The sequence below is a fragment of the Lutzomyia longipalpis genome, chromosome 2 (assembly GCF_024334085.1).
Source record: "Lutzomyia longipalpis isolate SR_M1_2022 chromosome 2, ASM2433408v1".
NCBI classification, from domain to species: Eukaryota; Metazoa; Arthropoda; class Insecta; order Diptera; family Psychodidae; genus Lutzomyia; species Lutzomyia longipalpis.
The window spans coordinates 33,671,519-33,696,061 of NC_074708.1; the positions used below are offsets into that span (position 1 = coordinate 33,671,519).

The window sequence follows — 24,543 nt, forward strand, 5'->3', positions numbered from 1 at the left end:
TGTATTTTCTAAAAATGAAAAACTCCGGTGATATTATCCTGAAGGTTTTTTCCAGGGAAAAAACAGGGAAAACTTCATTTGGATTTAATTCTCTGTGAAAAAGCACGCTCCCATGATAAACTTCCGCAAGATTTTCCCGGTTTACACATTATTATGGAGTTTTTCATGGGAGTTTTTCTCTCTTAGAGAATACAGTCCCAGGAATATAGCAAAAAGTGTGCCTAAAAAAGGATAACAAAATCTTTTTCAGTGTTTAATTCATTTTTCAAAAATACCCATTTTGCAAATAAATGGGAATACAAGAAAATTTTTAAATGAATATTTCAAAAGTCATCTCAAAAGCCATATAAAAATTCTCGAGTTTCCATAATTATTGAACCATATGCTAAAAACGACTGATCTTTAGGATTAAAATGCAAAATATTTAGTGTCTTTTATCTTGGAAAATAAAATTAAGAAAACAAATTAAAAAAAAAACTCAATCGACATATCATCTGAAACCCACCTGTAATTGAGCTTCTCTTGTATGTACCTACAGTATAATTTTTCATTAATTATTATTGTTTACTAAAATTCAGCATACCCTGACCTCACTTAAAAGAAGGCTTGTTCGCAAAAAGAAATCGCAAATATGTGGAAAATTTGCGTAAAAATTCCACCAACAATTTAAATTTTAAGGAAAAATGTCACTTGTCTGGTAAATTTCTTCATTTCCCCACGCACATTTTTTTTGGCGTGTCTCATGGGGCCGACAAAGTTGAGATCTTGCACCATTGTCAAGCCCAATGCAAAAGTCACTGTCGAATTTATTTATTAAAATTGATTTATTCACTCAAAAATTACAAAATCCACTGGTTTTTTCGTAACCCCAAAAAACTGCTTGTCTCAGTTTTTTTTCATAACTTTTTTTTTGCCACAAGATCGATCGATAAATATTGTTCCAAGAGAAAATATCATTAAAAAAAACGATGCAAATATTTGCAAAATCTTATGTTTATTTTTTGTTAATTTAGGTTTTTCCAAAAATTAAGCGGACAGTCATTGAAAAAACCCTAAAACTATTGCTGATGGAGTTTTTGTTTAAATAATTTTAATATTAAATATAAAAAAATAATACGGCAGTAGACTGAAAATGTTTAGGAAACTTTCTACTTGACACGGTGAGAAAGTTCTGTGTTTACATCTTATTGATGCACAATAAAATAATTTGTAATATATACATACCATTTATCTCGATGGTGTTCAATTATTGACCCAATAAAATACAGTGAAATGCAAATATGAAAGGCACTCTTAACATGCATACTAAATACAACTTGAAAGCCTCTTTTTGCGGGGCACGCAATTTCTAAAATGATAGGAATATAATTGTTTTCGTTTGTTTGTTGGTTTTCTTTTATTGGCAACAATTTTCCAATTTCTTGGATAGCTTTTGATTCCCAGAATAAAAACCATAAAAGAAAATTATAAGTAACCGAATTAAATATAGAAAAGAGTTTCTTTAATTTTTTTTTCAATTTTTTAAGATAAAGCTTTATTAACACCTCAACCTAATTTTCATGTCTTCGTTTCGGTTTAGGAATAAAGATTTATAACGCAAGATTATTAAATTTAATAATAACAGAAAAGAAATATATAAGAAATATTGAGCTGAAAAAAATGAAAAGATATTAATGTGTGACAAAACATCTTTTGCCAGGTCATTTTAGAAAACGCTGGGCTTTCCAGCGTTCATTTGCCGGCCCCTTGAAGTGATACGCTCTCCGTCCAATTCTTTCGCCTTACTTATTCGCAATGTGTAAGTAGATTTCCCCCATATATGTGTATTCAATAATGCTGAATTTGGCAATTAATTTAAACGAAACAAGAGTCCGCGATGGTAATTAAAGTGGCGAGTTAAAATCATCAAGTGTATTTCATTAAACGTCTCTCTCTTTTTTTTTCTTCACCTCCTTGTCAATTTGCATGAGGAGAGAACGGTACCCAAATCTGCCCATTTTTGTGTGCTGATGATGGCTTTAGGCGAAAAGGCGCACACATAAATTTTTCACCGATACGCAATAAAAAAAATTGCGTACACGCGTTTCTTTTACCAACACCCAAAAAGCCCCTCGAAAAAGAGCCCACCTTCCAAAAAGACGTTTTTTTTTGCTTTTCTTTGGTGTGAAAGATAAAATCTTACTGTGTGCGTTTTTGACAAAAGTTGGTGGACTTTAACTGGATTTCTTGTATTTTTCTCTTGAGATTAACTTTTTACCGAAATAAAAAGCATTTTACATACGGATATGTACTACCTCTGTTTAGAGTCTAAGTTTAAAAAAAAATTTTAAAAAATAAAACATATTTTTTACAAGGCCTGATAAGTCTTAAGAAGATGCAAATAGTAAAGAAAGAAAATCGCGTAAGTAAAAAACTACAAAATAATACAATTTAGCTCCTTTTCACTTTATTACAGTCGTGATCGTGCAGTAGGACCGTCGTCAAAAAAAGTTCTCCGCGGTAAAACGGCTGCAGAATGAGGAATTTCGCCTTCGCAGTGGGACAATTAGTACTATTGGAAAGGTAGGATACCAATTGTCCTACTAGGAAGGCAAAATTCCTCATTTTGAAGCCGTTTTACCGCGGAGAAGTTTTTTTGACGACGATCCTACTGCACGATCACGACTGTATTTAATAGACAATTTATTAGTTCAAGTATTTGAGCTTCTATGATATTTTATGGGCTTAATGATGCCCCAAAATACATATCGACGTGCCCGAAGATTATGAACCATATTCCTATCTTTTAACACAGGAGTATGGCTCATAATCTTCGGGCGTGTCGATATATCTTCGAACATTTATAGAAATAACTGACTGGTTTAATTTTTTTTTTGTAATTTAACAGAAACATAAAAAAAAATTTAAATCAGTTAGAAAAATAATAGAACTAGTAACATTTCCCATCGCTTTTCCGGGAAATGATCAATCTTTTTCTGAAATCTTTCCTAATACCCAGAAAATAATTTAAAAACGTAATTTGGTTAAGGAAACTAACGACTAATCCTATTATGCATAACCTTTTAAAAGAGTTCATTTGTTTCTTTAGTAAAAAATCCTTTTCTTCGCAAAATATTCTGGTTAAGCGTAGATAATAATAAATCGCCAGAGAGACTATCCTTTTCCAATGCGATCTGATAAGAAAATCCAGCAAAGATTTATTTAAAAATGTAAAAAAGTAACGTTATTTTTGTGATTTCTTCAATTCATGGGTTTTCCTATGTAGACACATAGAAATTCTTTTCATAAAATAACAAAAAATATACCTTAAAAAAAACACTTAAAAATGTTTAGCATAGTTAACTACCTACTTTAGAATACTTAACATACTTAAGATTTCGCTTGAGCCCTATGCAAGAAGTGTTGTCCGTTGTTTTTTTTTAAGCAAATTAAATTTATCCAAAAAGTATTTCATAAAAGAAACCCAACAAGTTTGGCTCTTCTTGGCGCCCAAAAAAGGTTATGAATGAGAAGATAAATTCAACAGTAATTGCAAGAAAAATTTTTCAAGAGACATTCTTCATGTGCTAAAAATAAACCCGAAAATGGGCAACTTTTTCAAGCTTGCAGAGCATCGCAAAATTTCACAAGAGAGGTTGGGATTGAGGTGTGCGCGCTCTCCATATTCTTTTGGACTATTTGAGTCCCTGAACGTGTTCACACCTGGACAGTGGTGTCCGAAAAAAAAACGCACCTCAATTCACCAATCGAAATAACGTATGCGCGATTGCATAAAAAAGCGCGCGACGGGTTATAAAATAGTCTGAGTTTTTAACAGTTCATTGACACGGTGCCTTTTCCCAATCCACACCTCTTACTCTTCTTACGCCATCTCTCAATCTCACAGAGCGCGTACATATTGGAAGAGATACGGCTGTATTTTATCCACATTATATATAGGTACCCAATATTTGTACCTCTCTATATAATGATCATTCCTCCCTTTGCACACCTCCACTGCTACCGCAATGCCATTGCATGTACTTTACACACATTTTACATAATAAACATGCTACCAATTTACTCTCCTCCTGATACCCTCCCCCCTTTGTAGCATCCCCCTTTGCCCACTCTGCCACAACGTTGCAAATATCTCACTGATTCCGTGATATATAAAATGGATGTTCACCAAATTCAAATATCATCTAACAGATCGTTCAGGTATAGGCGCCCCACCCCCTCGCGGAGTGCTTCTCGTCACACCTGGGAAATTCCTCTCATTCACAAACACTCGTTCGCCTGAGAAGTGGATTTACTTATCAAATGCAAATCTAATACGCATTTAATGCTAATATTTACAAGCCAATTAATGCAAATTGCACTGCAATTTACTAATGAACTTAATTACTATTGTGGGAAATTTGTATCTCTTTACTACCATCTTCTACACTTTCGTGTTCTCATATCGATAATTTGTGGGACGACTTTACTGGAATTTTGTGGATTAAACAAGGATCTTGTTTATTTGGTGTGGATGAGGTTTCCAAGAATTCTTTCGAATTTACGTTATTCTTATTTTTATTTCTTAACATTTCTGTCGTCTATTTGTGTTTTAAATTTTTAATTTTTGAAAATAGGGTTTAGGACTTTAATCGCTTTTTCTAGGCCCGGGTCAATAACTTTATTTATTTATTTTTAAAACGCAATGTCTTCATGGTTTACTGTCTAACATGAATAAAACATTTGTTTAAATTTAGACTTAGGCTAAAACTACGATCTGGCCTTAAGTCTAGATCCAAAAGTTTTAGCTTTTTTTCAATTTTTAACGTTAACTTTGTAAAATTTATTTTCATTTCAATAATTCCAAAATTTTAAAGATTTTTCCAAATAATTTCAAGACTTTGATTCAAATAAAAATTAATTTGAAGATTTGTTTTTTTTATTTCTATAATTTGTTTCTTGTTTGACTTTCTTTTAAAAAAAAAAGGACAAAAATGCAACAAAGATATACATGCCAGAAATATATCGATTTTTCTTTAAATATTTCTAATTTTTGCGATTTCTTGGTTTTAATTTTTCTTTAATTATGTACAATTTTAACACCTAAACCCGTTCATATCAATAGAGGTCTTTTCTTTTACAGTTTCCATTCTCTGCTAAATATGGTAATAAGGATGGAAGGAAAATGTGGTTCCACGGATGCAAATTTGCCAAATTAATAAAGATAAATCTTCTGAAATAAGAAAAAAATGCCTACATTATTGAAAATATCACACCGGTTCGTCGGTAAATATTTGAAATTGGTTTGGAAAGCTGATGAAACATTTCAAATTTGACCAATTTTTTTGCATTACCACTGAAGGTTGCAAAAAAAAAATTCGAAATTGAGAAATAACTCTACTACAAGACTCGTCAATGATAAATTCAAACAAATTTGACGATTGCGGGTGGTTTGGTTTTTTCCTAAAAGAAGAAAATCCATAAAAATGTTTAAGAATTTTGATTGTGCCATTTTATGTAAATGGCGCGTGCACGTGAAATCTCTATGAATTTGTGCGTGAAAAAAATGTTGAAAAGAAAAAAAATAGCATTCAAATGCAGATCGGAAGAGATTATGCGAAGCTGAAGCCGGTTGATATGACCTTTCTGGCTGGTGAGTTATATAAACGTTACATTGAACCGTGGATTGATTTTAATGGATAGCAAAGCTGCGGCGGGGCACCAAGAGAGGAGACGACGATTCAGCGACGCAGAAGAAAGACATGGTGTGGGAATTGTTTCTTAACATACCGTCCGCTCTCTGATGATGATTTCCAATCGATGATCTCTCTTTGTCATTGAGACGCTATTGAGGATGGGAACGGCCAAGCTTCCTTTCTTATTTGCCCTCGAGTTCCGCAAAGTTTTTGGATATTAACTATATGAACTTTTTGTGGTTGCCCCAAACCATGGTTCCATTCCTTTCTTTATGCCCACCTCAAAAGTAATACATACCTATGTACATAATATATATGGTAGGTATGTGCAGCAGCAACCCAGCTATATGGGCTGCGCGATGTGGTATGGCATTAACTGTACATACACGTATCATATGGTGGTCAGTGGCTGTTCTTTTCCGCCAGCGACTGTATGTCTTTAGGAGGCTCTTTTCTGGGTCTCTGGCCGCGAATGCTTTCACTCTCGAAGGTGCACGAACTCTATCACCGCGCTGATGCCACATATTTACATTGGATGACTGGAAATGGACTCGCACCTCCTATATGTGTGTGTTCCTTATGCGTACAAAAGTACCGCGCGCGCGAGAATACCTCCGCGAGACACGGTGAAAGATCGCGCAAAATGTGGCGGATTCTGTGTTGGCTACTGAACTTCTTTGCCCGTTTTTCTTCTTGAGTGACGACTTTTTTTTCACCTCTCTCTCTCCGTGTGTCACATTTTCTTTCTCGCTCCCGCTCCTTTGTACGTTTTATATCGCCAATATCTTAAGATATATGCGATGGTACACACTGATTGCTATCTTGGGACTTTTTTCTGCCTCTTCTTTACATTATAAACTTATTCATCTCCTCTGCGGTGGCTCACCTCCCTCCCAACAATGACCAATATTTGACAAAGAGGCAGATTATTGTGCCCGCACTGTGTGGAATAATTTAAAATCCCAGTGATGGAGACAATTGAAGAATCCCACGATGTATGTATATAGGCTTTACTGACCGAATTGTGATTTGATGAACGCATTTTAGCGAGTTTCTTGACACCACCTGCAATTCATATCACGAACAGCACAAAGGTGCCCCGATTGGGATTTCCATTATATTATTTCATGCAACTAATCTTGAATAACTAATTAATATATTTGTGGTGAAATAATCTCTTTTGTGCAAAAGGAATTTTTAAAAGATTTTATTTAAACACATTGCGTATAGCAATGATCATTTTTAACGATGAGTCTGTTATTGCAGATAGAAGGGATCAAGGGGCCAGAATGTTAATTTTATAATATTTTTCAGAATATTTGTATTATTTAAGGAATATTGCGAATAATTCTAATATTTAAAAGACATCGAGGAATATTTTGAACATAGTTTTATGGAATGTATGGATGGATTCCGATATGAAACTCAACTTTTCTACATATGATTTTCCTAGAAGTTTTTCTTCTAAAATTGTTTTAATGTGTTGAAAGGTTGATTTTTACATTAGAATTCAACGACTGATATTTTTGCCTTAATTACAAGAAATTAAACGACGGTGATCCACAAAAATTAAAATTTTCAAAAATATTCCCCATACTTAAAGTTTTAAATTAATCTATTCTAACAGATATTTCTGAATTAAAACTTTCAAAAAATACAATTTATATTGAAAATTAACTAATTTAGCTAAGGAATTTGATTGAGAACAAGAATAGAACATCTTGTCCCACCTGGAGCCTCAAATCAATCATGTTTGTTCAGAACTTTATGCACAATAGAACTAATTTCTTAAAATATTTCTACTTAAAAATCATTGAAAACTAATGATACAAAGCTTTTTCTCTTTTTACCCAGAATTTAATGAGAAAATTACGGAAAATGGAGGTTTTCCCAATTTTAAAATTAAATTTTGTCACCGTCAAGTGTAAAAGACATTTTGAATATTTCGAATGAATGTAACTCCAATATACCTTCACCAAAAAATATATATTTGGGAACAAAGAGACCTAGTTGGGTAATCCGTGTGATGCTCAAAGTGCTCAAAAATAAAATGTGTGCCTCTTCTAATTCAAATCAAATCGATTTGTTGGCTATATTACAAAAGTTCAGTAACCCCAAACAAACGCTCTCAATAGAAGAGTTACGTACTTGCTCATGGAGTCACATGCAATGTGAGATTGAACAAATTGAATGCTGCTGTTCCTTTCTGAAAAAATGAATGCTTCAGCATAAACATAAATATTCTTGCAAAGTGAGGTAGATATTAAAAAGTAAAGTGTGTATTTGAATGCAATTTCTAGAACAAAGTAATTTATGTCAGAATTTCTTGCCTCTTAAATCTTAACGAGTTGGAAACCTGTTGGAAAATTGCGTCTTAAGAATATTGTGCTGTAAGAATTTGCTCAATATATATTGTATATAAAATTTTCAGCTTAATTTTAATATTTTTCAAATGTTTTACCTGCAAAACACCTCCTCAAATCAACACACTTTCTTGATTTGATAAAACTCCTCCTCTGTGCGTATTTGAAGAATTTTGTGATTTTTTGGATTAGTACATGAGATATATATGCGAGCTTTTTAAGCGATAAAACACTTGGGGGCTTAGTACCCGGGCATTCAGAGTGTTCGAAAGACACACGATTGAGTCTCCATTGATTGCATAAGTGATCAGTTTGAATGAAACTAAAAATTTTAGAGACGTCAAACCAAAATGAAGTCAATGAACTGACTTGCACTTTGCAGAAAGAAATATAGGTGTGTGGTTTAGGTGTATTGGCTGGTGCCATAGAATTAATATATGTTAAATACATATTACACATTCCACACGGTGTCTCCACAATTGAGGAGGGAATTGCTTGTACATAGAGTCTCAATTTAGCATGGAGATTGCTTGGTAGAGGACGTGTTTTTCTTCGAAAACCCATCTCCGCCACATACGCGCGATTGGTTTAATACGCTAAATTATTGTATAGCTCCACTCTAACTAGGTCTATGTGCCTTCTTCCATCTCGTATAAAAAGCAATTCCGATCCTCAGCGGCGATTCACCTCTTCGCAAATTTACGTCACCATCACTAATCCGCGGATGACGTCGCTCCAAACGATGCACTGGACGTCGTATAGAGCCCAGCAGGCTCTCATCATTTGAATAGGTTTATTAGTGATTTCAACACCTAATCTGCATCCGCCATCCATTTCCCATCTTGGTGCAATATTCGGCCCCAATTCCCGTGCGTACCAATCGTGCAGGAAAACCCCATCTCTGGGTAGCGGAGGTGAAATAAAAATCATGCAAATAAGACTCGCGGAGTGGCAACACACCGCGAAGAATGTTAGAGGTTTCGGTGGGCAATATTGGAGACATTTCGTAATTATATTATGGGGAGTTCATCAACCTCACGGTTAGTTTTGTCTACAGCACGCATTTCTTCCCGCCACTTTTCTAAATTAAAACCTCTTTTTATGTACCTCACCCATAAATTCGTTTGTGACCACCACTGCAAAAATATAATTTAAATATTCGTCTCTCTCTCTTGTTCTGCAATAAATTCAGAAATCATCTCTCGCCCAATTAGTCCACAATATATATAGACAAAAAGCTCTTGTAAAAAATTATGCTTTGAGATCGAGACGATCGAGACAAAGTTGTTGCTATATTTTTTTTTGTCTTGTCTCGCAAAGGTAGTTTTCCCGACAAAATTCCCCCGAATGCATAAATAGAGCCAAATAGAGAAGTTTTTTGACTGCTTTTAAATTTATATTTATAAGACAAGTTTGGATAGCATTTTTAATGTGAATCTCCCATGAGTCTGCATTATGTGTAACTTTGGCACTCTGGGGAATTTATTAGTTGCTCAGGCAGCATCGAAAGAAGGTGATCAAAGAAAGACACTCCACACAGCATATGAAATGTGTCCAAGTTGAGCCAAAAAAAACCCCAATCAGAGATGCAATAAATTTTTACTGAAATATGGTCCAGAGACGGAATAAAACTCCGGTTTTCATTTAAAAGTATCTCTTGTGGGTTTTTGAGTGAAGAAATTCTTAACAGATCACAGCTATTGAAATTAATTGAGAATTGTACTTTTTTATTTCTTGGAAGTTGGTAGACTCTTATTAAATGAATTTTAGAATTGAGTTTTCACCCCCGGAGACACCCCCGAAAGGATCATTGTAGCTCCAAAAAACACCGAAATTCTCATAAAAGAAAATTCAGATGATACAACAATGTTCTCACAAACAAAAATGTATAAAAAAGCTCATAGAAAATCGTAAAGAAAGTTTGCATTGTAAATAAGAATCCAGCCATTAAATTCGGTTAGCACTCAAATTGACTCTCAAGAATCAATGTAGAGTGCAAGTTTCTCTAGCCTTATTGCAAGTTTTTCATAATGATATTCTTGCTCATAATTTACATTAATTCTACAACATTTTTTTTCACCTTAAATTCACACACTTGAAAGTTTTTGACACCCAGAGTCTAGACGAAAAAATCAATTTAAATCACCTTTACAACAGGACAGCATCGAAGAAAAAAAAAGAGGTGATCATTAAGCCATCCGCAGTGATCGAGAAAAGAGAATAAAATATGGTAATTTGAGGTAGGTATAAATGGGGAGATTGGAAGTGGGAAAAAAGTCATGAATTCTGTATACAATTTGCATAAAAATAATAAATTTCGTACACTCAATCGACGAAGAAGCGTGAATGCGGCGATTATGACAAGAAACTCTTTTTTATGTTTTCTTTTCTTGCGAGAACAAAGTGATCAATATTGCTGAAGGAAAAACGGGTCAGTGAGTCGCTGTGGCTTCTTGGTGTACATAAACAATAATTATTTCAACAAAAACAAAAAAGAAGAAAAATATAAAAACCGTGGAACGATTCAGACATGGTGATGAATATATTCTGATATTTTGATTGATTTTTATATTTTGTCATGGGGCCGATTTATTGTTTGATTGCGAAAATGATCATTACCATTAATAGATTTTAAAATTAAATCAATTAATTTTCAGTGTTAGTTTTTTTACTAGTTTATTGAATTACAATTTAAAATATGAGACGCTTTCTGCAAAATTAAAGTGATGCGCATTAAATTTCTTAAATGTGCCACCATATCTTCTTCAGTGTCTCTTCTAATTGACCGATCAGAGATCGAGCATAAGGAGAAATTTCATTTTGCATCATTTTCCCACTCTCTCGCACAGTACAACATGTAACCGATTGACTTAAACATAAGAACAAGAGATGAATCACCTCTTTATTTCCATACGCACGAGTTTATTTTCAAAGTGAAAGAATTTTATGTTACAATGTTGCAAAGAAGGTAAAAAACAATGTTACAAGTGATGACCAACATAAATATGCAGATAAACTTATGTTACACTTTAATCAATTCTTCAGTACCTTTCTAGAGCAATACGTGAAAATCATTTAAATGAAAATTATGCTCAACAACCATAGTTGCTTAAAACAATAAGAATTTACAAAAAAAGAAGAACCAAAAGCGACTGAAAACGAGCTTTTTAATGCATCTGTGGATGTAACTCAAATTGCACGACAATTTCCGCCAATTTTGTTTTACTTTTTTTTTTTAACTCTGATGGGTTTCTCTCCTTATTTTATCATCCTCCCCATCTTTGTCGACATATACATAGTATGTTTGTGCATACAAACCCAATGGATGCCATGGATAATAATAATAACAATAAATGAAGACCACGAAAAATTGTTCATTATTGGCCAAAAAGGAAATTCATTTACCCTACTTTTCTTCAATGGCTTTTTTCTTCAGCTGCCTTTTTTCGTGCCTGTTTTGGGCAATAAAACAGTCGTAAAGTATGTTCTTAATTCACATTTTTAAATTAACTTCTCTTTTTGCCTTTGTGTACGTGGTGTACTTTGAAACCAATAAAGAGAAAGACTTTCTGTCACTTTGCAAATACATTTTACCACACTTTTTTTTTGAGAAAAGAAAGAATCATCTGTCCATGGATAAATGACTAAAAGGAGATGCTTAAAGGCTGGTTTACTTTTTCAACTTTTATGCTCAATTTTTCATGGAAAATCTTTTTTTTTTTTCGTGTTAAAAAAATGGTGGATTGATGGTCTAACTTTCTAGCTAATCTAGCTTGAGAAACAATATTTTTAGTTTAGATAAACAAAAACATATTTTTTTAATGTAAAAGTATTGGAAATACTTAAAAAATATCATTTGGACAACTTCCACAAAACTGCTCAACATGCAAAAAGACGTTGCGGAAAGGCGTGGAGATGTCTACATAAAAATATTGAGAGAGGCAGCATTAAATGCAATTGGGACAATTTCATGCATCACTTTGGGCTCTCTCGTTCTGCCCATAAAACGTCCCCAGTGCATTTTGCTCGAAAAAAAAAGCATACATATTGGGCGTTGTAAAAATGTCCAAGCCGTTGAGAAAGTTGACGGCGAAATAATGTAAACAAAATATCAATACGGTCAATGGCCAGAGTCGCGTGTTGGGTAGCATTGCAATTATGTGAGTATAAGGAAATTATAAAATGTGCAAAGAAGTAAAACATCTGAGGGGAATTGCAATGAAATGCGGCTGTAGCTGTATTGGATTGAAGGTAGCACACAAGAGGGGAATTATAACACCATAGTATATGGTTGATATATCATTCAACATGACCAATATTCCATTAACCATCAACATATTGCAGAGAATGTTTTTTTACACGAAAGCTTTTATGCTACTTATATAATCACTGCTTTATTCTCTTAGCCTTAAAAGGATATTAATTGATTCTTATTAAACAAATCAATCAATATTTAACAAAAAAAAGTTTTTTACTGTCCAGCGACGTTAAGATTAATTTCTTTCAATTATATTTTTTTAACGTTACAAACCGAAATTCGTTTGTAATTTATGTTTTTAAAGTATTTAACAACATAGTTGTTGCAAAATTTATTTCTTGAACAAAAAACAACTCAATTTTTATATGATATAAAAAAACATGAGAAACAAGAAGAAAAATATCGAAATACAGCCCTGATATGTTGGTATATATTTGCATTTCAGATGCTCGCGCAGGAAGATTTGCTTTGTCGCCAAATAGAATGCACATAAATAAATATTATATATACCATACAGTCGAAATTTGATAGTAAAATGAAGACGAGTGTGTTGATTCAGATAACAAACCATGCGATAGATCATGTATCGAGAATTCAGCTTTTTTTCTTACAATATATACATTTTCTCCCTATTCTCACTTGCACGGTGTTTATAGTCTGGATCTCCCTTCAGTTTGATTTTGAGTTCTTCCGAGAGTGGTTATCTTACTTAAACTTAAAAAAAAAGTCGAACCAGTGAGAAAAGATCCTCAAAATGATCACAGTAATTTTTCTTTTTCTTTTTTTAAGAAATTAAGAAATGATTTAAAAGTTTTTCCTCGTTGTTTGTATAGATTTTGTACGGGATTTTCGCTGTAATAGCTGTGGCTGTTACATTGAGACTTTTCCGACAACGGAATACCCCACCTGGACCATGGGGTTTACCTATTGTAGGCTCCCTCTTTACCTTGGATAGTCAAAAACCATATTTAACGCTAACGAAATTATCGGAGAAATATGGAAAAATATTTGGATTGCATTTGGGATCGGTTTACACGGTGGTTCTATCGGACTCAGCACTAATTCGTGATGTTCTAAAACGAGAAGAATTCACAGGAAGAGCACCTCTCTACCTCACTCATGGCATTATGGGTGGTTATGGTGAGTTGCAATCAATTTTTCCCTACATAGCCCGATAAAAGACTGCAATGCTCGATCAAGAGAGAAACCCAGAGGGCACACGTTGGGGTTCAAAGAGAAAAATGTGTACGCCAAAGTCTAGACAGCAGGATGTTGTTGGTCTTCTTTGGAATTCTTTGACGTCACAGGAGCATTCTTTTGCCATCTTCTACCACAAGAACATTAACATTAAATAGAGTGCTGCCGCGAATGAATGGGAAAGGGAATTTATAGTGACTCACTTCTATGGTATTTCTTGAATCCTTCTTTAATCACCATTCGGCTCATTTAGTGATCATATAACTCCTCTATAATAATGATTCCGCGAATCCACGATGACTTCAGTTCTTCGCGGTGTAAGGGATTTCCAGGGAATATTACCATGTTGCTGTCCCTGAGAAATTCTAGAATTTTTACTTAACAATAGGCCTTATTCAGCGACCAAGAAACCCTTGAAATAGGCTTGAAATCTTGAAATTTCAGTACAAAATCTTTCTTTAGATAATATCAACTTCTGATTTTCCCCTTATTATAAAATTAAAAATTATGAGTTTTTCAAGTCTTTAGGTATGGAAAACTATAAAAAAGTGAAGTGAATATTAAGATAATCCTTCTTTTTCTTTTACTTGTGATTTTTTTTTAGCATGAGGCACATGAATTTTTTATATTTAATCATCATAAAAGTTACTGAAGTTACTCAATTTTCAAAGTAATTTTTCTACATTTTTCAAAACAATTTAAAACACTTTGAAAAAATCCCAAGGAATTTTTTTAAAACAATTTTTTATTCATTCCAAAAGCATTAATATATTCAAGCACAAATATTTGATTGCATATTGGGTAAGAAGCATATATACATAAAACAAATTAAGCCGGATCTTACCCAACTCGCCACATTAATATTTCTTCCAATATGCGCAGAAGAACATTCCGCAACCCATTATAAATAAATTTTCTAATTTTCGGTCTTTCAAAAGGACGCGGAATGTCTTTGTTCGCATAATATAGAAGTTATTGTGTCGAATGAAATTAATAGAAAACATTCTTTTGCGCATAGGTTTAATTTGTTCCGAGGGTAATTTGTGGCGAGACCATCGGAAAATGACAATAAATTGGCTCAAGATGCTCGGTATGGCCAAATACAATGAGAATCGGAACAGTCTCGAGACTAGAATCCTCAATGGTGTCAATGGAATGATAAATGTAAGTTTATTTATATATATATTTCCCTGCAGTTTTTTTTTAAATTCTTTCGTGCATCCATATAGAGAGATAAATTCATTACAATTGCACGCACCAAATGCGGTAAGAAATGCCACTCAAGTCTTTGTCTGCTTGAACACAGGAAATGGATGGACAAATTGGGAAGGAGATGGACTTGATGCCAGTTCTGCAGCACCATTTGGGGAATATCTTGAATGACTTGATCTTTGGTGTGAAGTACAAGAGTGATGACTCAACGTGGAGATATTTGCAGCATCTCCAAGAGGAGGGCGTGAAACACATTGGCGTGTCAGGTCCCATCAACTTCTTGCCATTCCTCAGGCATATTCCCCATTTTAGGCGTACAATACAGTTCCTACTCGATGGAAAGGCCAAGACGCACAAAATCTACGGAAATTTGGTAGCAAAGGCGAACAATGAGGGACGGAAGGATAATATTTTGAGTCTTTTCCTGCAAGAAAAATCCAAACAAGCCCAGCTAGTAGCTGGAAATTCGGAAAAGTTGTGGAGCGATGAGCAACTGAAGCATGTTTTAGCGGATTTATTTGGAGCAGGACTCGATACAACCAATTCCACAATAAGATGGATTCTTCTCTACATGGCTAAAAATCCAGAAGTTCAGAGAAAAGTGCATCAGGTATATTTTTTTTTCAAATTCTTTACTAATTTGCGCATAACTCAAACCAATAAACTTATTCAGGAAATGTTCAGAGCATTAACCACCTGCCCTAGATTGGAACACTACGACGATCTCCCGTATTTACGTGCCTGTATTGCGGAAGGACAGAGGATTCGATCAGTAGTCCCAGTTGGAATACCTCATGGAACCAATGAAGATACCAAAATTTCTGGCTACAGAATCCCCAAAGGGACAATGATCCTCCCACTTCAGTGGGCAGTTCACATGAATCCTCAAATCTGGAATAATCCCGAAGATTTCTCTCCGGAACGTTTTATCGATGCAAATGGCCAATTTCAGGCTTCACAGCATCTTATACCTTTTCAAACAGGAAAGAGAATTTGCCTAGGAGAAGAACTAGCAAGGATGCTAATGTTTCTTACTGTTGGGAATATTCTATACAACTTTCAACTATCTTGTGTTGCGGAAGACGACATCAGTGGGATATGTGGAATAACTTTAACACCTCCTGATCACAAACTTATAGCCAGCAGAAGGATTTTTTAAGGCAAGTTTATCCTCATTATTTTTTTCTATTAATACATAAACGGTCCATATCGTACTTTACAACTTGTTTAAAAAATTCTTAGAAGTCTCTAGCAACAAAAAAAAGTTCAAAGACTTTTAATCTATCATTCTTCTTAAGAAAACAGATAATATCACAGTATGAAATAGATTTTTAATCATATTTCTTAATAAAAATTTTGAAGATTTTTTGTAGTAAAACATGACTGAGAAATAAAAGTAATTTGTCGTAAAACAAATTATAAATTAAAAATGTTCCCATTGTTATTAGCATGAGAAAGATAAAATCAAACAGTACATGCACAGAAAATTTGTCGCAGCTTACGAAGTTTTCTATTTATCAGTGAACCTTCATCAGGGGCAAGAAGGGATTTTTTATGCTTAAAAATAGCCTTAAAAACACTTTTTAGGCTATTTTGGAGTTTCCAGAGAAAATGATATTTCTCATTACTAACCTAGAAGTTACTTATGATCCGAAACAAATATTTTCTGCCTCTATGAGTATTCTAAGGATTCCAATAGAATTCAACGAATTTTTATCATTTAATTTATTTTACTTCAATTAATGAAAAACCTGCAATTTGAAAGATAAAAATAAACAAATAAAAAGACATTTTTGGTACTTAATATTTTTATTGTGAATTTCCATGCAATAAAAAAATAATAAAGAGAAAATTGGAATGCTTGCGTTGTCAATACAATTTGGCATCCTAGAATGATTAAAACATTACTATGAAATAGCACTTTTAAACATTTTAACACCTAAAATCTACGAAAGAACTTCTTTTTCATAAATTAAAAAAAAAATGTTGTACACAAAATAAGTTTGTCGCTAGAGTTACTGAACACATTATTGGGGTGGATTTTTGCTCTTTCCTGCCTCCCATCTCCATGTGATGTTCTTAATATTTTATTGTTTTTTTTCTCTTCTTTTCATCTGTGACTCTATTGGCATGAGGGTAGGATTTTTTTTTTACATACTTTGTAATCTCCATTTGCTCTTCCATTGAATCCACTTACCCTCGCACTTACACACAATGACTAGCATTGAATCTCATTTTCTTATACATTCATCTACGTCTCCCGGCTTTGCAATGCTTTGTTGCAGAATTAAACAGAAAATTTCTTCATTATGTTATGGAGTGTGTGCAATTTTGGCAGCATGTACTGTAGTTCTCATGTATTGGTTTTTCTTATGGGACTCTTGAAGATTTTTTTCCTCTCGTGTGGAGTTGATTTTTTTTCACTTGTATTGATCCTTGACCTTCCATTTGAGATTAAACTTAGGAACCGAAACCGTGCTCTGGGATCTTTTTTTATCGGGGAGTCTTGGCGAAAATTTCTCTGTTCTCTCTTTTTTTCCCTCCGCTGTGGCACAGGAATGTTTGTTTGTGTGTGTGTGTGTTTCTTTGCGTAAAAGGTCTTCGAAATCTTGTGCATTTCTAAGGAGTGTGCGTGATCTGTTGTTGGGGTTTCAACCATGAAACAGAGAAAAGAAAAGAAATTCCTTTTTGTACTTTCTCTCTCTCGCGTACTTTACCGCATATGTCTCAATATGACCCTACATTTCTCAGAGTCCCCGTCACAGGATCACTCACAATCACCTGAGGCACAGCCAGTGGTCGTGGTGTTAGGCAGACCCGGAATGCCTTGGGGGTGATTGTGACGCCAACTTGACCCTTAAGACTCGGCATGGGTTCCCCTTCGGGCAGCTTCAGGTCGAACGTATGCATGAGGGAGGAGAAGAAAAGGAAGAGCTCCATCCTTGCTAGAACATCCCCGAGGCACATGCGACGACCCACTCCGAATGGCATAAAGTATTCTGGCCTCTGTACTTTACCCTCTGCATTAATGAAGCGATTTGGATTGAATTCCTCAGGATTCTCCCACAGAGTGGGATCCATGTGGACACTGTTTATCAGTGGAACCACATGTGCTCCTGCAGGGATTACATAGCCATTCAAGTTGACATCTCTGGAAAGATAGGAAGAGAAAAAATCCATTGGAACCCTCAGCATTTCATAGTTATAAATTTTCAATTAGTAGGGTGCAAAACACAAAACATTTTTAAAATAATTAAATTCTTCAAAATACAGTCATTGGGTACAAAAATGTATTGAAAAAAAAATGGCGTCAATGAAGTCAGACCTAGACTAGTTAGTAAGGAAAAAATCTAATAATTAAAGACTAATACAGTTCCTTCAAAAATATCCTAAATAAGAAAGGAATTTCAACAAAGATCATTTTAACTTTTTATCTGATTTAGCCTAATTAGGCCAAAGCAGCTACATTGAATAAATCTAAGCACTTTAAGACACCTCTCGTGCAATTAAGTATAGTCAATGTGGTGGTGGAATGACTAAAGCTGCATTAAAATAACTCGGGGATTCCCTGAGCGTACGATGCGCACGGCGCGAGACACGACGGAAAGGTCATTTGGATGATCGATCAATTTCCTCGCAGACGAAACTCTTGAGACATTTTTTCTCTCATTCTAGCGCCCATCTAAGAATTGTGTGAAGAAAGCGGACCTAACAGTACACACAGACACGCGGGGTATTAAAAAAGAGTCGTGCATTTCAGCGGTGTTGGATGTACTTTCACTTTCGCCTGGACTCCGCCGCCGCGACTGAATGATCGCGCCCAGATCGTCTCGCGGGGAATACGTGTATTGACGATCGCGTCCCAGAACACAACCACAATCATCAGTTCTTTGAGGTCTCTCCATGTCTCGGTTGGATCGTCTTGGTGGATGGAGTATGGGGAGTTTTACAAGACTCACCGTTAGTTTGGGGCTCGCTGCTTCCACCGCGATCGTGTGACGCGATCAGTGATCACTGGGATTGCCTCTTCTGTCTTTTAGCATTTTTATACGCTCCGCGCTTAAGGAATTTGTCGCGTGTTTATCGTGATTTTTCTTCTCTCTCTCTCTGCCTCCTCCATTTATCCACGCACATTGAATTGTTTTTTTTTTTCATTTATTTATTTCTTTATCTTTCTTCCACTCAATCCATACACGATCATCTCTCTCTCTTCCTCGTTCTCGTGTTCAATCTCCAATTCAGTTCATCCATCCACCAATATAGGAAGAAAAACTTTGAAAAACGCACCGCTGAGTGATCTTGTGCGATCATTCAATACACCATCAATTATGTTGTCATATATTTTATTGCTTATTGCATAAAATTGCACTTAGCCTCTCCATAGCTTTTTTTTTACATCTGCATCTTATGCACATCTTGCCTTTCATTGTGTATTTTCTTTACACACCTCTTTTATATTTATGTGCTTTATTGAGCTGTGACTATATAAAAACAAGTTATTCGGTACATAAAACCGCGAAAGCCACAATGTGAGTGAGATGGAGATAAAATTCCACCACATTTATCGAAAGACATTGCACACATATTTAGACAATTATCTTTTCTTTCAATTGTACACACATTTTACATAACACACATACCACTTAGGCGGGGGGAGGGGGTTTCTTTTCTGTGATATTGGCCGACCTTCAATTCCTCTCTGTTTACACTAGATTTTATTGAACTGTGTTACGCGCAAAGTGTTGCACATTGATGCGGGATCGCATACCAATCATTAAAATCATAACTCTTCATTGTATATCTTTTAGCGATCCTTTATTCTCTCTCTTCGTTTTTTTTTTTTCTCATAAACGAGGATCACTTCCGATCGATTTCCGATGTGAATAAAATGCGTCGGATGGTGATCATCTTTCAATGGGGTGTGAGGGATCACGCGTAAGATCACACCAAGATCGCAGTGAAATTAGATCTCTTATACTAGTTTTTCTCGCCATCATTTACGTAATGCACTCAGCAGAGTTCGTCTCTTATCAACTTGACTCCCAGAGGTTCGATATGGAATATAGGTCTGTTTTTATTCGACTTCTCACACATTGTTTTTTTTTCTTCTTCATATACCCAGCTGGGTATTTTACAAGCAGATCATGAGTTTTTTTATGCTTATCGAGGAGATTATTTGAAATTACAAACATAAAAAAAAATCCATTATAGAGATTGTGGTGGAAAAATAGTGTAAGAAAATCTTTAAGCGATCGCGAGTTTAATGACCTTTCCATGTGCGAGAGCGGATCTTATGTTAAATCTCGCGATCGTGCGGCAAAAAAAAGGTTGTCACCATTGAGGTGTTGTAACCGCACACATAGCGAAAAAATATAGGTAAATAATGCAGTGTGTTGGTCACAGAAAGGTGTGTACCCATGGCAGTGGGGGAAATTCAAAGAAAATGTATATAGAGGCATATGTATGTAATTTACCTTGTAGGTGAGTGAGTTGTAGCCAGTGGGACGATACTCGATCGTCGCATTGCCTCCAAAATTGTACTCTCGGTGTATGGGAGAAAGGGTAGATCCTCAATTCGTGGCAAACGACTACGTCCCACAACAAGATCCAATTCCTCCTGTACCTTCTTCATCACATGCGTATTGCGAAGCATAAAAACATTGATCCATAGGAGGGTGGTCTTAATTGTCTCCATGCCAGCCGAGAAGAGATCACCGATCACTTGCATAATTTGTTGTTCTATATTTTCCACATTTTCAGGGTGGGGGGAGGTTGATGGGAAATGTGAAGAAGACAGAGGAATAAATTAAAAAAATATATGTACATTTATATAAAATTGAGACATCAATCGGATTGGAATGCGAAAATGTCGTATGGGGAATGTCGCGGTGCCGTAGCGCCAAACGACTTGTTTTTGTGCTCAAATGGGAAAATCAACTACGAGATTGTGAATATAGCGTCTAAACTCACACACTTACCATGATCTTTGCCTTCAAATAGTTCACTACTGCGACCTTCTTCTTTGGCTTTCTCAATTTCAGCTAAGTACATGTCGACTAAGTCACGAATGTTGTTGGCATCGAACGTACTTTTGTGCTCATCGATCACCTCACGGTAGAATTGGAACATTTCCTTTCGATTCTTCGCAATCTTATTTTTGGCCGTTAAATTCCCAGGCAGGTATTGAATGGGTGGAATGTAGTCTACGGTAGTTATTTCACCAAATAGTCGCATACCCTCCTCAATGAGCCAAGTGAAACGCTGAAATTTCGGATCATCCAGCGAAAATCTCACAGACATCATAATGTTGCAGATTACATTGCTAACTGCAACTGCCAGCACGGGGCTCATATCGATTGATTTTTCATTTGATGATGATAGTGTTGTCAAGTAATCATTCACTTCGGTCTGCAGAAGGGAAATTTAAAGAAAAAAATTTTTTTTCTCTGATTTATTATGCGAACTTTGACGCTTTTCCTCGCGATCTTGCATTAGCTCGGGATTACTCACCATTATCCTCTTTTCCATGACATCCTTCCCCTTTCCCATGTACGTCACACCGAGTTGCCGAAGTTTATCATGTAGAAATCTCCTCTGATCCCTCCACAATTTTCCCTCACTATTTATGATTCCTGTGACATGAGAAAAAGCACCCCGATTAGCAATCACAACGCGATGTCTTACTCAACTTTAAATTATTATATTCTTTTCTTTCCATTCTGCACAATTTCATTGATATTTCATTGGTGTTTTTCAGCTACCAATTGCATGATTTATATTGGATTGTAGAAAAAAAAAAGTGGTAAGGGCACTCAACTTTGCACCAAAAGCCCCAAAAACTTTTCCCACAGTGCAAAAGATCAGTTAATTTTTTTTTGTATCTAGAATTCATTTCATAATTTGAAATTCAAGGATAGACCAGTGAGACAATAATTAAAAATTTTAAACTCTTTCAGCAAATAAAACTGACTCACAAGTAACGGACTTTTATAAAGAGATCTTTTTTTCCCTTCAAACCAGCACTACCGATTTTAACATTTTCCACCAAAGAAATTATTTTGCTACGATTTAATCTGACACTTTTATGCAAGAAAAATCAATTGATAGCTGAAGCACGACTTAAACTTTAGCACAGAAAGAAAAAAGAAGTAACTTGAGGAGACTCACCAAAACCATCCATGGTTTGTATGAAAGGAGTATCGGGACGTCCGGTGTATTCTTTCTTCCGGAAGGTATCACGGATCACCTTGTAGTCACTCACAACTACGGTCAACTGAGTCCCGAGACGAGCACTAAATACACCGCCGTACTTCTTAGCCAGCTCCATGTACTGCGTGTGCTTCTCCTGACCAAGGAAGGCGAGGTATCCCATCACTGGAATACCCCACGGTCCCGGTGGTAGTAATTTGATCTCATTGTAGCACTTGAGGAGCCACTGCATCAGCACCACCAGCAGTAGGACACTTATAAACACATAGAGACAACTTCTCACCTCCTTCACATCAAAATCACTCCACATTTTGTCCAACAACGAAAAGTCTTTCAATCAGAAAAAAAGTCTCAAAAAAATCCGAAAATGTCTTTTTTCCAGAAAATCCTCAACTTCACGAAGAAAATCTCTAGCTTTGGTAGTGAAAATCCTTCTTTTTTTTATTTCTTGCAGATTTGAAGAAGAATTTGAGCACGAGATTTTGTGATTTATTCGCGAGAAAAAAAGAGCATGAAAAATAAAATCTCTGCGAAAATTTTATTATTTTTTTTTGGCACTGCGAGCACACGATGAACCGCAAAAATTGTCCACACAAGAGAGATGTTGAAGTTTGTGAAAAAAAAGTGTGTTGTGCAGTAACAGTCCGTTCTCACGTTAAATGTAGCAGACACTATAGAGACTCTACATGTCCTTGCGACTTTTATAGCTGCCGGCCTCTGGGTCTCAATCCAGCAGTAGAGGGGTATTTATATACAACACATTTCGAACGCACTTCGCGAGAGAGCAGCAGCCAAGAGCAGGAGCAGCTTCGAAAGATCGTGCCTGGGTACGCGATCGTCGCACCAGCAAAGCCAAAGGCAAATACAATTGAGTTGGAAATGTTGATTTTTGAGTGGGGAAATCGCGTGGCGATCGGTTTTTTGAGATGGAACGATCGCCTTTTGTTGGCCGAGAGCCAACCCAATGATCATCATCTCACTCACTCCGCAACCACAACCAACCGCAAATGCCCACCATGTGTGTGCATTTTGTTATATTCGAACTTTTGTGTCCAAGAGATTCAACGATACAACACACAATCTCGGCGTATGCCTCTCTCACTCTCCCACATTCCACTCCATTGATCTTTTTCCACTTCTTATCTTCACTAAATTATATATAATACACTTCTCTCCACTATGTGGGCTTAGAGAGTGGCCACCAGTAGTGCGCGCCAACATAGCCAATACGGTGGGACAGAAGGCGAGAAAGAGATGCTTCGCGTCAGCGGCACATTGATAAATAACCGATCAGTCGCGCGTCAAAACTCATACTGGAGCGATCGTAGTTTTTTTTTTTTTGCTTGTTTCTTCTCTTTAACAAAAATCCACACACTATCGCAGCACACAGAGAGAGAGATGATTTTATGGAAAGTAGGCCTCCCCATCATTTACCCACTCTGACGTCGTCATAATCGCGGTGCTTCCTCCCCACCCCATACACACTATTTACACATAAACACACATCATCATCACTTGGCCCCCTTCATTGCGATCGCGCGGATCATACAACGGAAAATACCGCGTGGTATCTTATTCGGGGATGAAATTATGAATGCACCAAAACCCATATATAATGCGAGTCTCTCGCAGTCAACATTTTCCCTCCTAAAATGTTGCGTGTTGCATCTACGATCAATATTGATGATCAGTGTGAGGATCAGGAGTTCACAAAGATCGATGATCTTTCTTGGAAAATTCTTGTAAACATGCTCTGTTATAAGGATTGCATCATAATAACTGATCCCAATTTCAAAATGATCAAGAAATGTTTTTTTTTCTCCATAACTGATGATCGATAAGAACATTCACATTGAACTGGGTGTTAGAAAAACAATTTTCATTGTTTTTTGTCTCTCAGAAAAAATCGTTTGAAAAACATATGGTACAGAAAGTCATAAATTTTCGTGTAAACACTAAATTTTACAATGTTTGACGCACTTTATTCAGAAAATAATGCGCTTATTTTCATCGTGGAAATAATAATGAGAAAACACCAAAATTTTCAACAACATTAACTAGAATTTCGGCACAAATTAGGAGACTTAAATAACTTATCAAAAGCTCTAAGAGGGCCCAAAAAAGTATTATTTTTTTTTGTAAAATTCTTCTATGAAACTACAACTATTAAATTGTGAAGGTTTGATAATTTTATATTCTTAATTTATAATTTTAGCAATTTTCGCGATTTTAGAAAAAGATGTAAGATAGAAAAGAAGCTTACCCGGTTTGATAGGGAAAATCTGTCATTCAAGAAAAGAATCGGAACACGCGTAGAAAATCAAAGAAGAATAAAACAATAATGTTCAAAATTCCCATAATCTACTGAGATCAATTGGGAAAGTCCAGCAAAAACTTGCCCAAAAATGCAAGGAGTGACGTCAGCAATCTTTTTGCCTCTCTTAAGACATGAAGCATTAAAATACTTTTAACGAGGACATGTAAACTTTTTGAGATTAAAAAGAATAAAATAAATCGTCAAAGATATTTCCCATACATCCCCGTGACGTAATTTCTTGCATTTTTGGGAAAGTCCTTGCTGGTTTTTGTTTCGTTTCGAGGTGATGCCAATGGAAAAAAAACCGAAGTT

The 24,543-nt window shown here is 35.5% G+C and overlaps 3 protein-coding genes across 3 annotated transcripts in view; 2 read left to right on the forward strand and 1 right to left on the reverse strand.

Moving 5' to 3' along the window:
- Positions 1 to 24,543, forward strand: part of LOC129790211 (serine/threonine-protein phosphatase PP2A 65 kDa regulatory subunit) — a 620,353-nt gene that overhangs the window by 318,687 nt on the left and 277,123 nt on the right. The window lies entirely within an intron of this gene.
- LOC129790252 (cytochrome P450 306a1) lies at positions 12,968 to 16,493 on the forward strand. The gene is made up of 5 exons (XM_055827684.1): positions 12,968 to 13,059; positions 13,130 to 13,436; positions 14,512 to 14,657; positions 14,800 to 15,315; positions 15,379 to 16,493. Exons 1-5 carry the CDS (start codon positions 13,051 to 13,053, stop codon positions 15,862 to 15,864), a joined length of 1,464 nt encoding a protein of 487 aa, XP_055683659.1. The 5' UTR covers positions 12,968 to 13,050; the 3' UTR covers positions 15,865 to 16,493.
- On the reverse strand, positions 16,496 to 23,213 carry LOC129790237 (cytochrome P450 18a1). The gene is made up of 6 exons (XM_055827665.1): positions 21,873 to 23,213; positions 21,216 to 21,337; positions 20,684 to 21,113; positions 20,180 to 20,444; positions 17,448 to 17,856; positions 16,496 to 17,342 (listed from the first exon to the last, which is right to left on the reverse strand). The coding sequence occupies exons 1-6, from the start codon at positions 22,222 to 22,224 to the stop codon at positions 17,325 to 17,327; spliced, it is 1,596 nt and encodes a 531-aa protein (XP_055683640.1). The 5' UTR covers positions 22,225 to 23,213; the 3' UTR covers positions 16,496 to 17,324.

Bases quoted from the DNA above. Each gene is read 5' to 3' on its own strand.
- LOC129790252 (XM_055827684.1), top strand. The intron at 13,437-14,511 runs GTGAGTTGCAAT...TTTTGCGCATAG, and splicing joins TGGCATTATGGGTGGTTATG to GTTTAATTTGTTCCGAGGGT. The intron at 14,658-14,799 runs GTAAGTTTATTT...GCTTGAACACAG, and splicing joins GTGTCAATGGAATGATAAAT to GAAATGGATGGACAAATTGG.
- LOC129790237 (XM_055827665.1), bottom strand. From the start codon at position 22,224: ATGTGGAGTGATTTTGATGTGAAGGAGGTGAGAAGTTGTCTCTATGTG. The intron at 21,114-21,215 runs GTGAGTAATCCC...TCCCTTCTGCAG, and splicing joins TCATGGAAAAGAGGATAATG to ACCGAAGTGAATGATTACTT. The intron at 20,445-20,683 runs GTAAGTGTGTGA...TGGAAAATATAG, and splicing joins ATTTGAAGGCAAAGATCATG to AACAACAAATTATGCAAGTG.